General features: G+C 54.2%; 6 protein-coding genes across 6 annotated transcripts; 2 read left to right on the top strand and 4 right to left on the bottom strand.

Annotated features, from left to right (window-relative positions):
- Positions 1 to 145: 145 nt before the first annotated feature.
- Z520_06880 (uncharacterized protein) lies at positions 146 to 1,783 on the top strand (the record flags this gene model as incomplete). Its single annotated transcript, XM_016777380.1, has 1 exon — positions 146 to 1,783. One exon carries the CDS (start codon positions 146 to 148, stop codon positions 1,781 to 1,783), a length of 1,638 nt encoding a protein of 545 aa, XP_016631551.1.
- Positions 1,784 to 2,349: 566 nt separating this feature from the next.
- On the bottom strand, positions 2,350 to 3,548 carry Z520_06879 (uncharacterized protein; the record flags this gene model as incomplete). The annotated part of the gene is made up of 2 exons (XM_016777379.1): positions 2,350 to 2,361; positions 2,418 to 3,548. 2 exons carry the CDS (start codon positions 3,546 to 3,548, stop codon positions 2,350 to 2,352), a joined length of 1,143 nt encoding a protein of 380 aa, XP_016631550.1.
- A 580-nt stretch (positions 3,549 to 4,128) lies between these two features.
- Positions 4,129 to 6,712, bottom strand: Z520_06878 (uncharacterized protein; the record flags this gene model as incomplete). The annotated part of the gene is made up of 3 exons (XM_016777378.1): positions 4,129 to 4,251; positions 4,314 to 6,458; positions 6,509 to 6,712. 3 exons carry the CDS (start codon positions 6,710 to 6,712, stop codon positions 4,129 to 4,131), a joined length of 2,472 nt encoding a protein of 823 aa, XP_016631549.1.
- Positions 6,713 to 8,416: 1,704 nt separating this feature from the next.
- Positions 8,417 to 9,934, top strand: Z520_06877 (uncharacterized protein; the record flags this gene model as incomplete). Its single annotated transcript, XM_016777377.1, has 1 exon — positions 8,417 to 9,934. The coding sequence occupies one exon, from the start codon at positions 8,417 to 8,419 to the stop codon at positions 9,932 to 9,934; it is 1,518 nt and encodes a 505-aa protein (XP_016631548.1).
- Positions 9,935 to 10,954: 1,020 nt separating this feature from the next.
- Z520_06876 (uncharacterized protein) lies at positions 10,955 to 11,590 on the bottom strand (the record flags this gene model as incomplete). Its single annotated transcript, XM_016777376.1, has 3 exons — positions 10,955 to 11,019; positions 11,110 to 11,232; positions 11,323 to 11,590. The coding sequence occupies 3 exons, from the start codon at positions 11,588 to 11,590 to the stop codon at positions 10,955 to 10,957; spliced, it is 456 nt and encodes a 151-aa protein (XP_016631547.1).
- A 482-nt stretch (positions 11,591 to 12,072) lies between these two features.
- Positions 12,073 to 12,881, bottom strand: Z520_06875 (uncharacterized protein; the record flags this gene model as incomplete). Its single annotated transcript, XM_016777375.1, has 2 exons — positions 12,073 to 12,654; positions 12,717 to 12,881. 2 exons carry the CDS (start codon positions 12,879 to 12,881, stop codon positions 12,073 to 12,075), a joined length of 747 nt encoding a protein of 248 aa, XP_016631546.1.
- Positions 12,882 to 13,352: the final 471 nt, after the last annotated feature.

Here is a 13,352-nt window from a genome sequence, read left to right as displayed (position 1 = left end):
TCGCTTGCGGATTTTCGCCTCTTGTTCCCTCGTTCACTTTACGACTGCACTTTTCACACCGAGCACATCGCAACGGCAATAACAACCATCAACTCCCCCCTCGCGCCAGCTGAATATCCTACACCCGTCGACTCGACCCTCGAGAATGGCGCAGCAGAACAAAAAGCCCCCCGGGCCAGACCAGACCCGCAACGAGTACATCCCCTCCTTCATCTCAAAGCGTCCCTTCTGGGCCGAGACCACCCACTCGGACGCCGACTACCTCGAACATCAACGGCTCCAATCCGCCCCCAAGGACACTCTCGACAAGGCAAAATGGTACGACCGGGGCAAGAAGCAAGGGCCCGCGGCCACGAAATTCCGCAAGGGCGCATGCGAGAACTGCGGCGCCATGACACACAAGACCAAAGAATGTCTCAGCCGGCCGAGGAAGCAGGGCGCGAGGTGGACGGGGAAGGACATCCAGGCCGACGAGGTGGTCGAGGACGTGCAGTTGGGATGGGATGCCAAAAGAGACCGGTGGAACGGGTACGACAGTCGAGAGTACAGCGCCGTCGTCCGAGAATACGAGGAGCTGGAAGCCATCAAGCGCGCCGCTGCAGGCCAAAAAGAGGACGGCAGTGGCGGTGACGGATCCGGCGGTACGCCAGCAGACCTCGATGACACCCAGTACGGCGAAGAGACAGACATGGGCCGCTCGCAACCGACCTCGACGCGCCAGCTCCGCCTGCGAGAAGACACGGCAAACTACCTGAAAAACCTCGATCTCGAATCCGCCCGCTACGACCCCAAGACGCGGTCCATGGACAAATCCGCCGCCCAGGTGGCGGACGGTGATGCCGACGCAGACGAAGGCTTCGTCCGACCAGCAGCCACGCACGACGACGCCGCGGAATTCGAGCGGGCCCAACGCTACGCATGGGAGACGCAGGAGAAGAACAACAACAACAACAACCTGAACACGTCGTCCCCGACGAAGAAACTGCACCTGCAAGCCAACCCGACCGAAGGGGAAATCCTGCGCAAGAAACAAACCCAAGAAGCGGCAGCGAAGAAGGCCGCCGCCCGGAAAGCCCTGCTAGACAAATACGGCGGGGACGAATACCTCTTGACCGAAAGCAGCGACAACCACCACCCCGCAGCCAAGAGAATCAAACACCACAACGTCGTCGCCAACGAACGGTACGTCGAGTACGACGACTCGGGCCACATCAAGGGGTCCGAACGCACCGTCGCGCGGTCCAAGTACCCCGAGGACGTCTTCCAGAACAACCACACATCCGTGTGGGGATCGTGGTGGAAGGACTTCAAGTGGGGGTACGCGTGCTGCCACTCGACGGTGAAGAACAGCTATTGCACGGGCGAAGAGGGCCGGCGGGCCTGGGAAGCCAGCGAGGGAATGAGGACGGGCCAGTCGCTGCAGTTACAGATTGAGAACGGCAATGGCGACCTCGACGGCAGTGATACGAAGAGTGCCACCGCCACCGCCAGAACAGAAGCCGTCCTGGGCGAAGGAGGCCAAAGACTCCGCCTCGAACAAGACGGCGAGGACATCCAGGAGCGCAAGAAGGGCCTCGACGAAGCCGACACTATAGGCGCTGCGCAGTCGACAATAACATCGCCGCCGCCGGCGGAGCATATTGCGAAAAAGAAACGCACCCTCCAAGAACTCCAGTCCGGCATCTCCGAGGAGGAGCTCGAGTCGTACAAGCGCAATCGCATGGCGGCCGATGATCCCATGGCGAAAATGCTGGGACGGGACGAGTTGATGGAGATGAAATAAAAATAAAATGAAATGAGGCTAGTAATACCAGCTACCAAACGAAGCTTGTGCCGTGTCCGTCTATTCATCTACGGATGACTCGTCGCGTCCTTTTTCTTTCTGTCTAGCGTTCAAGCGATATCTGTACCAGGATTCAAGTGGTGGGAGGACGCTTGATTTCTCGAGACTAGGGGTTCTAGGTGATGTAGCAACAAGAGCGTACAAGGCACCGAGGAACAGAGAACCCATGAAATATATGAATGCACTGCTCCTATCGTTTCTATGGACATCCCTCGTACATATCCATGCCTCCTCCCCCTCCGTCGAGCCCTGCCCAGCTTCAATCCCCCCAAAGAGCCCGCCAAAGGCGAGTCCAGCAGTTCCTGCATTTTTGCCTCTTGCCGTCTGTCCCGTTACTCTCATGGACCGCGATGACACTGGCGCTGCGCGGACCACCCGTGATACTGTCGACGCTGAGCAGAGAAAATACCGGAGGTTCTGCACGTGCGGGATTTCTTACGGGATGGTTTGGGGAAATGCCTCTCCAGGTCGAGGTCGGGGAGGTGAAGGGAGCACAAAATTCCGTTTCACTCCTCGGACTAAATTGCGCGGGCAAGTTGAGCGTTTGATCGCTGGCCCAGGCTTCCCTTCGCACCGCAGGTGATACTTCAGAGCGACTTTGAAGAATGGCGTTTTCAAGGTTGGTCCTCTCGCAGGCCTTGTCTATCTCCCTCATGGCCTCCTGAATCGCGCTCGATTCTCTTAACCGACCCAGAGGGTGCGACTCGAGATTACGGGAACCGATATCATGGCCGCTGGCGCGAGGGCCAAATCTCCCTCTCACCAATGTACCGTCATTAGCTCGAGCGAGCGCTCCAGGGATATTGGCCTTGTAGACTCCACGCGGCAGAGATGCCCGAGAGTTCGACAATGCTGCACTCGGAAGTTCCACAACGGTGGCCATACCTATTGCAGCCAAAGTGCGCTCAAAGAGCTCGACCGAGTTGGAAGGACCACCGCTTGATGGCCTCTGTGCTGCTATCCTTGGAGAACCTTCATAATTGGGGCTCCCTACAGCTTGCTCATCGTTGCTGTCCGAAGAACGTCTCCAAAAGCGATTCCAGAATGAGAGTCTGTTCGTCGGCTGCTGCTGCACCAGCCGCAGGAACATCGCCTGCTCGGTGCCGAATTGTGGCAATCCTGGCGGTGTTGAAACCCTGGCTGGTGGTGAGACTGGAGGTTTAATGGGGAACGAAGGACACCAGCCACCTCTATGTATGCTTTCTTCCGAGGAAGTGGAATTTGTAGAATTGCGTTGTATGATGTCCTGTCTCAGGACGCAGCCCAGGTCGTTGACCGAAAAAGAGCGACGCCGGTAGACCTTGACGGAAGGCTGCAAGCTGTCGCGAGCCGGAGTGGACTTGTCAGGAGGAACTGAATTGAGCGACGACTTGTGTTCTATTATCGGGTTGAGCTGCGGTGTTGGCCAGTTGCTGTGCGACGTGGAATGCCTACTGAGAGGGATCCGAGAAGAGGAAGCCAGGCCCAGGGAACTAGGAAGATCTTGTGCATCGGCCGGGTTTATCGCTGCTGTCCGGGGTAGATTTTCACGCGAATGGACGGGTTCGGCATTATATATCGAGTCTTCTGGGGCTGATTCATCCGACAAAGCTAACTCATGTCGCAACGACGGTGATGATCGTATCTTGCGGACAACCTTTTGCTTTGGCTTTGGAGGTACAATGAAGCCTCGAGGGTGATGCAGCGAGGATACTCCAACGGCCATGACTTCGGTTTGAAAACCGGCTCAATATAGCGCATGATCCGGCGGACCAGTCATCGGAGCAGTCCACCTTGATACGAGCAAGGTGGATGTTCACGACTCTGGTCTGGCAGGATGTGGCAAAAGAATGTGTACCATAAGCGATTGGTGACTTTGACAGTCTGAAAAGGTAGAGATAGAACACAGAGGATGGTTACTGAGTTGTCTCGATTTTCCGGGAGAAGGTTGGAAGGCGAGATGTTGAAGCTGCAGTCGCGGTGGAATGAGAACAGGTTGGAAAAGATTGAAACAGCAGTCGCCAGGGACGCAGACCTTCCATTAACATGTAGATATTTTCCTCAAGTCCTATTGCTTCAGTATGCTGCAGACACTGGTTGTCCAAGTCCAAAATCTCGCCTAAGAAATGCATTACATACCCTTCCCAATGCTTGTACTTCTATTGATACAGATTCAAAAATCCCAATATGCGTAGTACAAGAGGAACCGCCGGAGCCAAGAGAAAGCGGTCCAGGTTTTGTCTAGTGTTGACCATCCATAAGTGTCTGTGTTGGTCGTCGATAGGTCATAACGGTCATGAAAAACATTAGCGGGACTCCGCCGCTTCCATCGGCGTCGAAGGCGGTTCCTTCTGCGAGTGCCGTTGCTGAAGATCTTTCTTCAGGCTCTTAATGATGCCTTCCAAGCGGCGTCTTTCCTCTTGCTCGGACTAATAACACTGTTAGCCTCTATCATCATGCACCGCCACCACAGCAACCCGGATTGTCTTACCTTGAGGATTTTGAGATTCTCTGCTCGAGTCTCACGCATCATCTTCTTGAATTCGTTCTTCAAAACCATGGTGGACGTCGTTTCTGTGGGCGACGAAACCTTGGCACCCAGGCCTTTCACTTTCTCTTCATTGAGTTGGTTTTCGAGCGCTTCACATTGCTGCTGCAACGCGTCGACCCTCTCCTCAAGCCGCTCACGCTCCTTTTCGTCGTCAATGCTCTGCCTCGTCATGACTTCGTACTCTTCGATAGTCTCTTTTAGCTCCCTCTGCAGAGCCACGACCTTGTTTTGTAGCTCGACGCTCTCTGCGTCTTTAGCCTCGTGTTCCCTTCTCAGGCTGTTCACTTGGCTTTCCAGCTCATTGTTTCGCAGATTCAAGCTGTCAATTTCCTTCTGAATGGCGGGATTCATGCTCACGTCGGCTGCTCGCTGAGCACGTGTTCCATAAGCACCATCCAACTCAGCCTTGACCATGGTCAACTCTGTCTGTGCTCGCACCACTTCGGATTCGAGCACTTGCATCTCCGCACGCAGTTTCGAGAGTTCCGACTCTGCGTCAGCCTTCGCACTACTCAGCGCGTCCACTTGGTTCCGGAGGTCGTTGACCACTTCCTCGTGCGCCGCCTGTGCCTGCGCTTGACTTGTCGCTAGATTTGCTGCTTCCAGAGACTTAGATTCCAGGTCCATGCGTGTCTGCTGTATGTCAGATTGCAGTCGGCTATGCTCCTCTTGCTTGGCCTGTAATTCGGCCAGAAACTTTTCTTCCGCCTCTTTGCGGGCAGCTCGTTCGAGTTCAAGGGCTTTGCTGTCGTCTGCACCTCGTTCCTGTTCCAAAAGGACGCTTTGTTGCTTCGCAAGATCCAGCTCCTCCATGAGCAAATTGATCTGATCACGAGAATGCTGAGCTTCTTGTTCGCTGTTTGTTTGAGACCGCTTTGACTCTTTCAACTCAGCCACCAATTCGTGGATCTTGGCATCTCGCTGAGCATCGGACTTGCTGTTGAGTTCGCGTTGCTGTTGAATTTGGCGGGTCAAGATATCCTTCTGTTCGACGAGGGTCTCCACACGTTTGTTCAGTCGCTCGATGACAGAAGAAGAGAAGGCCAACTGTGACTGTAGGTCCTTGCCGCGGGGTTCATCTTGCTGTAGCACAGGGCTGTGACCGACAGAGTTTGTTCTTTCCAGCATATCATGGAGTCGAATATTGACATCTTCAAGCTGTTCTTCGGTATCAAAGATGGATTGCTGAATAGCTGCATTGGATCGAGCTTGGGCAGCTTCCATTGCATCCAAACCCTGGGACATGTAGCCAAGATATGCTTGGATTTGCGCATCGACACCTCCGGTCATGTGCGCATCAGAAGGCTGAGGTGGTGGGTCAAAATGTTCCTGCAGACTCGCTTGGGTGATCATCAAATGTAGGCGTTGGTTCAGTTCATGCAGACGGACCGCAAAACCGTCGACAGCCCGAGATCCAGCTCCGCCCTTGTTCAAGCTGTGAGGAATTTGTCCAAACTCTGTGACATAGTCCGGAACCTGGTAGAGACTCCGCTCATCAAAATCGTCCCTGGCGTCCAGTGCAGAACCTCGCCCGTTCGTCTGACTTGTCATGCTCTCCGGACTCCGGGGCAGTTCATTCCTGCGAATATTCTTCTTGAGGCCTCTGTGGGTCATCTGCAGAATACCGGCCGTATGTTGAAGGATGCGCCGATCTATCTCTTGGAGTCTTTTCTCCAGCTGGAACAGCTCACGCGAGAACTCCTCCACCTTTTTCATGCTTGCGGCGTATTCATCGTCTGCACGATGCACTACCTCGTCACCGCCTCGTCTGCTACCCAATAAACTGCGCCGCGATTTCTTTGGGGATTTTGGAGACGATCCCGTGTCGGGGGACTCGCGGGTTGAATAGAGACGATTGAGGGACTGGGCGGCGTCTCGCAGTTTGCTTTCCAATGCCAATTTCCGTCTTGTCGTTTCGATCTTTCCTTTCAAAAAGCTCCTCTCTTTCTTCAGCTGCTCTACCTCCTCGAATGACAGCACCTCGAATTCTCTGCTGTCGCTAATGGCCGTCTCGGTCAACAAATGCATTGCCACAGGGTCATTGATATTTAGAAGTGTTGAGTTCCGCGGGGCGTTCTGGGATGGCTGTCCACGTCTCAGCACCTCGAGTCAGCTCAACAATCGATTGCACATACCTGCGTGAAACGGGCTGGGGGTGTCTCCTGCTCTTCGAACGGACCTCGCAGCGCTCCCGACATGAAGTTGTGGCCTTGGGCGAGTGCTGGCGAGTCCTCGACAGGCCCTGCACCACTGTAGACCGAGCTTGGAACATAGCGGCTGCGGCCATCGTTGAGGCTGTCGACTGAGGGTTCCCTCATACCGTACTTTATAGCCTGCATTGTCCTAGTGTTCCGTTGCGCCGACTCCCAGTCTCCCTCCTCTTTGTAGATATCCAAATACGTTCCAAACGGCCCAACGCTAGGGAAGAAGATTGGTAGATATCGCTGGGAAACGCTGCTTATAGCTGAGCATATTGTCTCACTATATTCGGTGTCGAAGGATCATCGGTGCGGGTGGCGGGAAGAGGAGCATGGAGGAGAACAAAGGCAAGAACAGCAGAGTGCTGAGGCAGGCGGCTTGAAAAACGTGGGAAAGGCTCTGCACAGCCGGCACAGAACACGCGCTCTGAACTTTCGTCGTCTTCTCAGGGAGAGCCTGAAGTCAGGACTCAGGAGAGCAGGGGTTTGTACCTGCGCTGGGCTTGAGCTGAAAAATGGGTCAAACAGGCGCATACCTAAGTCTAGGTAAACGCCTAGGGTCTCGAAGCTCTTTTAGGCCTGGTGAGGCGGGTAGCGACCCAGTCACTAGGATGGGTGTTCCGGTTAAAAGGGCGCTCATCGAAACGAGGCAACACGTAAGAAGGTCGCCTACCAATATGGAAGCCCAATGGCACTGGGGCTAAGCAGCCGAGGCTGGTATTGGGCGTTCCACTGGGGGCCACTGGGGGCTACGGGGGGCCACTGGGGCTGTTAGAGCCACTTGTTTGTTGATCTCGGCCAGTGCTTTGGAATGTTTGCTTGGGGCTCTAGGGGCTCCATACCCGTACAAATGCGAGCACGTTAGGGAACAGCCCCGGCGAATTAAGGGCGCCACAAGCAAACTAGCGAAGCCAATTATTGCGTATCCAAGACCACCAACGCAGCCTCTTTATGGGCGGAATAGGAGAGTTCTCTGTACCTACGGAGAACGTCCGCGTCATTCGACATAGGTATTCGTAGACGTTCTTCCCCTATTCCCATCGAATGAATAACCCGTACGAGTGCATACGTGGGTTGATAAGGTCAAACACTGGAGACCGGCCGACTACCATCAGACAGGAAGACTGCCAGTTCTGCTCGAGTATGGCCGTCTCAAGCAACACCCTTGCTTGTACGACATCACTCCTGCGTACTCGTACTGCGTGCCGTCGTCCGTAAAATCCCTTCCTGGCACAAGAATAGAAAGACAAGGAGACCTGCATCTTCATGGGGGACGCATGCTTGGTTGGGCTGCATTTGAACAATGGTGCGCCCGCTTTACACCAGTCTCTCAGACGCCAATATTACACGCAATCGTCACATTGCACTTCCATCCATGCAAATACCTAGGTATGCATCTCCTACCCGTATGCTCCGTCCAATCGATACAGAAAATGCAAAGTGTAGATCCAGCCTCGCCGTGCCAGCCTTGTCAACCTCTTTAAAGCGCGGCCCGGCAAACAACCGGCACGGCCCCGATGCTAGTCTTGTTCTGGCAAGGTTGCATCCCCAAATTGCTTCGGCCGTCGATCTGCGACGAAATGGTCGATGCACGGTAAGCAACGATCTTCCACGGTCTCCCCTTTGTCAAAACTTCATGCCGTGAGATGTGTCGTCGCTGTTCGGACATGTTGACACTTGAAGTCTGCGACTGTATATGAGGGCGGCCTTCTCACCTTTGACCTCCATAGCTGTTCTGCCGACGGATCGGTCGACACTTCTCTTATCGCGAGGTTGGCGCGTGACCTTCTGATTAAGCCTGTCGCGGCCAGCAGCTCATCATTGCAGAAGATCTGAGTGGCCAACATGGGCAAACTCGAGCAGTCATCAATCTCCCACCGAGAGGCGGTCAGCGGCGAAGGCGGTTCGTCCTTCGACTCTCCAGGGGCGTCGCTGGAAGACCACCGGCGAGGCATCGAGCCATCAAACCGGACCTTATCGCGGATCTCGACAACCTCGAATGTCGAATATAAAGTGTACAAACGACGCTTCTTCGGCCTGGCTCAGTTAGTTTTGCTGAACATCGTGGTCTCTTGGGACTGGATTGCATTTGCTCCCGTGTCGAAGACCTCGGCCAAGTACTTCCACACCTCCGAGACCAACATCAACTGGGTTTCGACGGCGTTTCTCTTCGCCTACTGCGCCACCACGCCACCTACCTTCTATGTCCTGCACAGGTATGGCACCAAGACCGCCATCATCATAGCCGCCTCCTTGGTGCTGGTCGGCAACTGGGTCAAATACGGCGCGACCCGGGCAAACAGCTTCGGTGGCGTCATGGTCGGGCAGTTGATCATTGGCTTCGCGCAGCCGTTCGTCCTGTCTTCTCCCACGAGTTACTCCAACCTCTGGTTCAGCCCAGACGGCCGCACCACCGCCACAGCACTGGCGTCGTTGTCGAACCCCTTTGGCGCAGCGCTGGGCCAACTCATTTCACCTTTCTGGGCAGACGAACCACACGAGATCCCCAATATGATCCTGTACATCTCGATCATATCCTCGGTCGCGAGCGTGCCGGCTTTCTTCATCCCGTCAAGACCGCCCTCCCCACCCTCGGCGGGTTCGGCGGCGGACCACATGGACCGCACGTCTCTGCGTCAAGATTTCCGCACGCTATCCCGCTCCCCGGAGTTCTACCTCCTCTTCCTCCCCTTCGTCTTCTACGTGGGCTTCTTCAACGCCTTCTCGTCTCTGCTCAATCAGATCTTCGAGCCGTACGGCTTCAGCGAGACCAACGCCGGCATCGCGGGCGCCATCTTGATCGTGGTGGGCCTCGTCTGTGCGGCCATCTCGAGCCCCATCATCGACAAGTACAAGTTTTATTTGGCCTACGTCAAGGTTGCCGTCCCGGTGGTGGCAATCTGCTATGTAATCGTCATCTGGGCGCCGCAATCCCGATCACTGGCGTACGTCTTTGTCGTCTGTGCCCTTCTCGGGGCCGCGAGTTTCGGCCTCGTGCCCGTGGCGCTGGAATTCCTCGTCGAGATCCACTATCCCCTGGGGCCTGAGTTGGGGAGTAGTTTCTGCTGGTGTGGCGGCCAGCTCTTGGGAGGCATCTTCATTGTCATCATGAATGCACTGAAGGATGGTCCGAACGCCCATCCACCCAAGAACATGAAGCGGGCTTTGATCTTCCAAGCGGTGTTGGCGGTCTTGGTGATGCCGGCTCCATTGTGTCTTGGGTTGTTCGGCCGCCAGGGCCGTGTGAGAAGGAAGCGGTGGGAGGCAGATCGCAGTACGGCGGAAGAGGTGGTGGAGGGTTACGTTGACAGAGTGGAAGATGATGAGCAGACTTTGCAAGGGCGGGACTCCAGATCTGCGTGAGAAGAGTTGATGTGTGGGAAGAGGATCAGGCAAGTATATATCAAAGAATACTTGGACGGACAATCAATATGAAAGAGGACGACGATTCTCTCCGGTGGAGAGGCAGGATTACATACTTGAATACGAGGGAAATGGTCTTTTTTTAGGGAAACCATCTTGAAAGCGAGGAGTCTCGCAGGGGAAGCGGTTCACTATATAAATTCAAAACCCTTTCCACCTAACCGGTTTGAAGGGTACTAAGCGAAGCACTTCCCACGATTTATTGGTCCTCGAAGTGAATCTTGCAGCCCGGCATCGACATGAATCTGGCAGGCTGGATGGATGGCCAAGCAAAGTCATGCCGGAATTGGAAAGTGTTTGAAAGGAGACCGGCGCAAAGACTGGAGTCGCGGGCGCAGGCCGACGGAGCGCATTGGTTGGCGTGGCTTGGGAATCCAGACGGCCTTCAGCCAGCCATATGCGCCGCGTCCGCCGACTAAATTTGCCAGAACGGAGCATGAGTACCTAGGTATTCGTACTCGTACGCTGGAAGTACGGCATGGGTACCAGTATGAACAGTACGTGTAGGTATGGGTGATGAGGGGGAAATAGACGAAGCCAGACCCAGGATAGCTGAAAGTTGCTATAGAGCGTCAATACATTGGGTCTGTGCACCTCGAGAGAATGAACGGGAAAACCACAGGCATATAGACAGGAGACGAGTCGATCTTGCGGGATTGAGTAGGAGACAATCTTTTAAGTCTTTAATGCAATGATGGTATATACAAGGCGTGATGACTATGTAAGAGCACAGGCAGATTGATGCACGGAGCGACCAGAGCTTCGACTCTAGAGGGTCACGAGCTTTGCAAGCACGAGAGTAGGAAGATCTGCATCTAACCTATTCTCTTGCAGCAGTATTTCTGTCCACTCTGAGGCCATGTTCTGCGAGCCTGCTTGTTGACTATTGTCTCTTGCCTGCAAGTCCTTTGTCGAGTGCAGATTTATGTCGATGTCGAGGGTCGCCAGCGTGAAGGAGGTCTATTTCAGCTGCTTGAAGAGCTTGGGTGCGGCGCACTGTGTTGCGCAGTGTTGAAGGTGGAAAACTGTTTCCGTGGTGGTGAGCTGTTATGTCCTTCGCCATGGTGTTGCTAGAAAGGTATAGACGGGTAGGGAGGTAGCAGGGTAAAACGTACACTCTTCAACACAATTTTCCTTGGGGCCCTTGTGATCGGGATTCTCCTCCTGAGATGTGACACGCTCAACGCATTCGTCAAAGTGGTGCTTGTATCCCGAGCATTGGGCGGATCGGGCGCATTCTGTTTGGTGTCAATCTTCTCCCGGCTTCTTACGCAGATTGCAGCAAAGCAGCTCTGCTCTTAACGTTGTAGCAGCAGGCGGAAACATACCTTCTTCCAGCCGTGGCTTTGGATCCACGGGTTCCTCTTCCTCCTCCTCTTCCTCTTCTTCCTCGTCTTCTCCGCCCTCCTCTTCGCCTTCGTCTTCACCTCCTTCCTCCTCACCTTCCTTTTTATCCTCACCACCTTCTTCTTCGTCGTTGCCTCCCTCGCCGCTGTCACTTGACTCTTCGTTGTCGTCGGCAGGAGCTTCGGCTTGGACCTCCTGCACAAAGGAGACGGAGCTCAGAAGGTCGGAAAAGAAATCGGTGATTCCCATCGCGAAGTTTCGGAACGGAGCTGGGGATGAGGTAGAATATGAATTGATTGTGGAGAGGGAGTACTAGATGGGGGCGAAGCCACTCTAGAGACTCGAGGCTGTCGTTATTGCCTCGTAGAGTTTCGAAGACTTTCAATGATGTTGAAAGAGTTGCAAGTTCGATGTTCCTGAACGAGCTTGAGCTTCGGCGGAAAATTACAAGACTTCTGATTGGTCAGCCAGCTACTGAACGCCAAGCCATATCCTTCTACGGACTCCTGTCAACGTCCAATCCACAGCTGCACATGAGATCCCTTCAAAGCTGAAAGCGTATTATGTATTACGGTGTTGGCAGTCAAGACAAACAGAATGACCAAAATTCAATTGAGGCTGGCCTCGGGCCTCCCGATGAAGAACCCGTTGCCTCTAGAAAGAACGCCCCTCTCTACATGCACATCAACAGAAAAGGAGCCCCCAGCTCGCGAGGTCTCTTTCACTGGCCCTCAGCCGCGAGTCTCCGACAATCTCCGATCCAACTCAGCCTGGATGCTCTGCTGCTGTGTCTCTTCATAGCCAGGGGGCGCGTCGCTCGGTGCCTGGGCTTCCTCGCGAGGTGTTCCAGCTCGCCTCGACTCGGGAGCCGCGAGAGGGCTCGTCAGAATAGGGGAATTCGCATCCTCACCGGTGGTGCTGGATTGGTTTGGAGCTATTGCATCATGCTCAGATTCGTTATATGAAGGCAACTGGTCGAGATGGACATTGTCCAGATTCACGTTGCCTAAGAAAGCATCTTGCCGTGAGCCAGTCACGTTGCTCTCCCTCGCTGCGGACACGACTTGCTGGAGTCTTTCTTTGATCTGCTCAAAGGTCGAATGAAAATCAGGAGCTCCGCCTTCTTTGAAAGTCAACTTGAGCTCAACAGCCGCCTGCGTTGCCGGGATGTTGCCACCAGGAACCGGCTGTAAGACCGCCTGCCATGCATTAGGACCAAACCAAGGAACAGTAAGATGCGTGTCGTGCAGATTGAGTAGTGGCGCAGAGAATGATTTGAACTCTGATGTGGGTTTCTCTGGCAAATATACTATCTATGCATGGCGTTAGAGCGACAGACTATGAAGACGACACTTTTGCCAGTATATTTTCTTACTCTTTGATTGGTCAAATAGACGATGCCAGAGCTGCAGTGGATCGCCAACGGATTGTTCCCCGGATATGTCGATGGGGTCGTTATGGCGAGACTAATTCTTGGTGATGACTTATGGATGATCCTTTCTGATGGCAACGGGACAAAGCCTCCTTTGCCATCTAGCATAACCCAGCTGGAGATGACATCATGAGCGCAGACCCTAATGGGGAGGATTGGGTGGGTGCGTACTTGATGGACATGGTTGGTTGTGCGTATTGAGGTTTCTTCTGTAGGAGCAGCCTCGATCTCAAGTGGAAATGATGACAAGGTGCGTCTCAATGTGGCTTCTATGCGAGGTTACACTTCCGACCCCCTTGGTTCAACACAATGAAAAGAATGACCGGTACGGCCGGGAGAGATCAAGTTGGAGTCATGGTGGACAAGGGATGGCTGAAACAGTCATGTGTCAGCTTTTGGAGTGACAGAAGTGATGGTATTGACAGGTATAAAGGCTTTGTGAAGAATGAGTGACCATGTGTAAAGAGCGGGAGGCAGGTTTCCATGTGAATTGCGGGATGTTGGCTTGGAAGTGAAGGCGCCAAGACGTGGTCTTGACTGCAGTGGCTACCACACCGCATAGGGAAAGCTAGTGCCGCT

This window comes from Fonsecaea multimorphosa (genome assembly GCF_000836435.1).
Source record: "Fonsecaea multimorphosa CBS 102226 unplaced genomic scaffold supercont1.13, whole genome shotgun sequence".
Classification (NCBI taxonomy): Eukaryota; Fungi; Ascomycota; class Eurotiomycetes; order Chaetothyriales; family Herpotrichiellaceae; genus Fonsecaea; species Fonsecaea multimorphosa.
The sequence above is the reverse complement of the archived record's forward strand: the minus strand, read 5'-3'. Positions and strand labels throughout refer to the sequence as shown.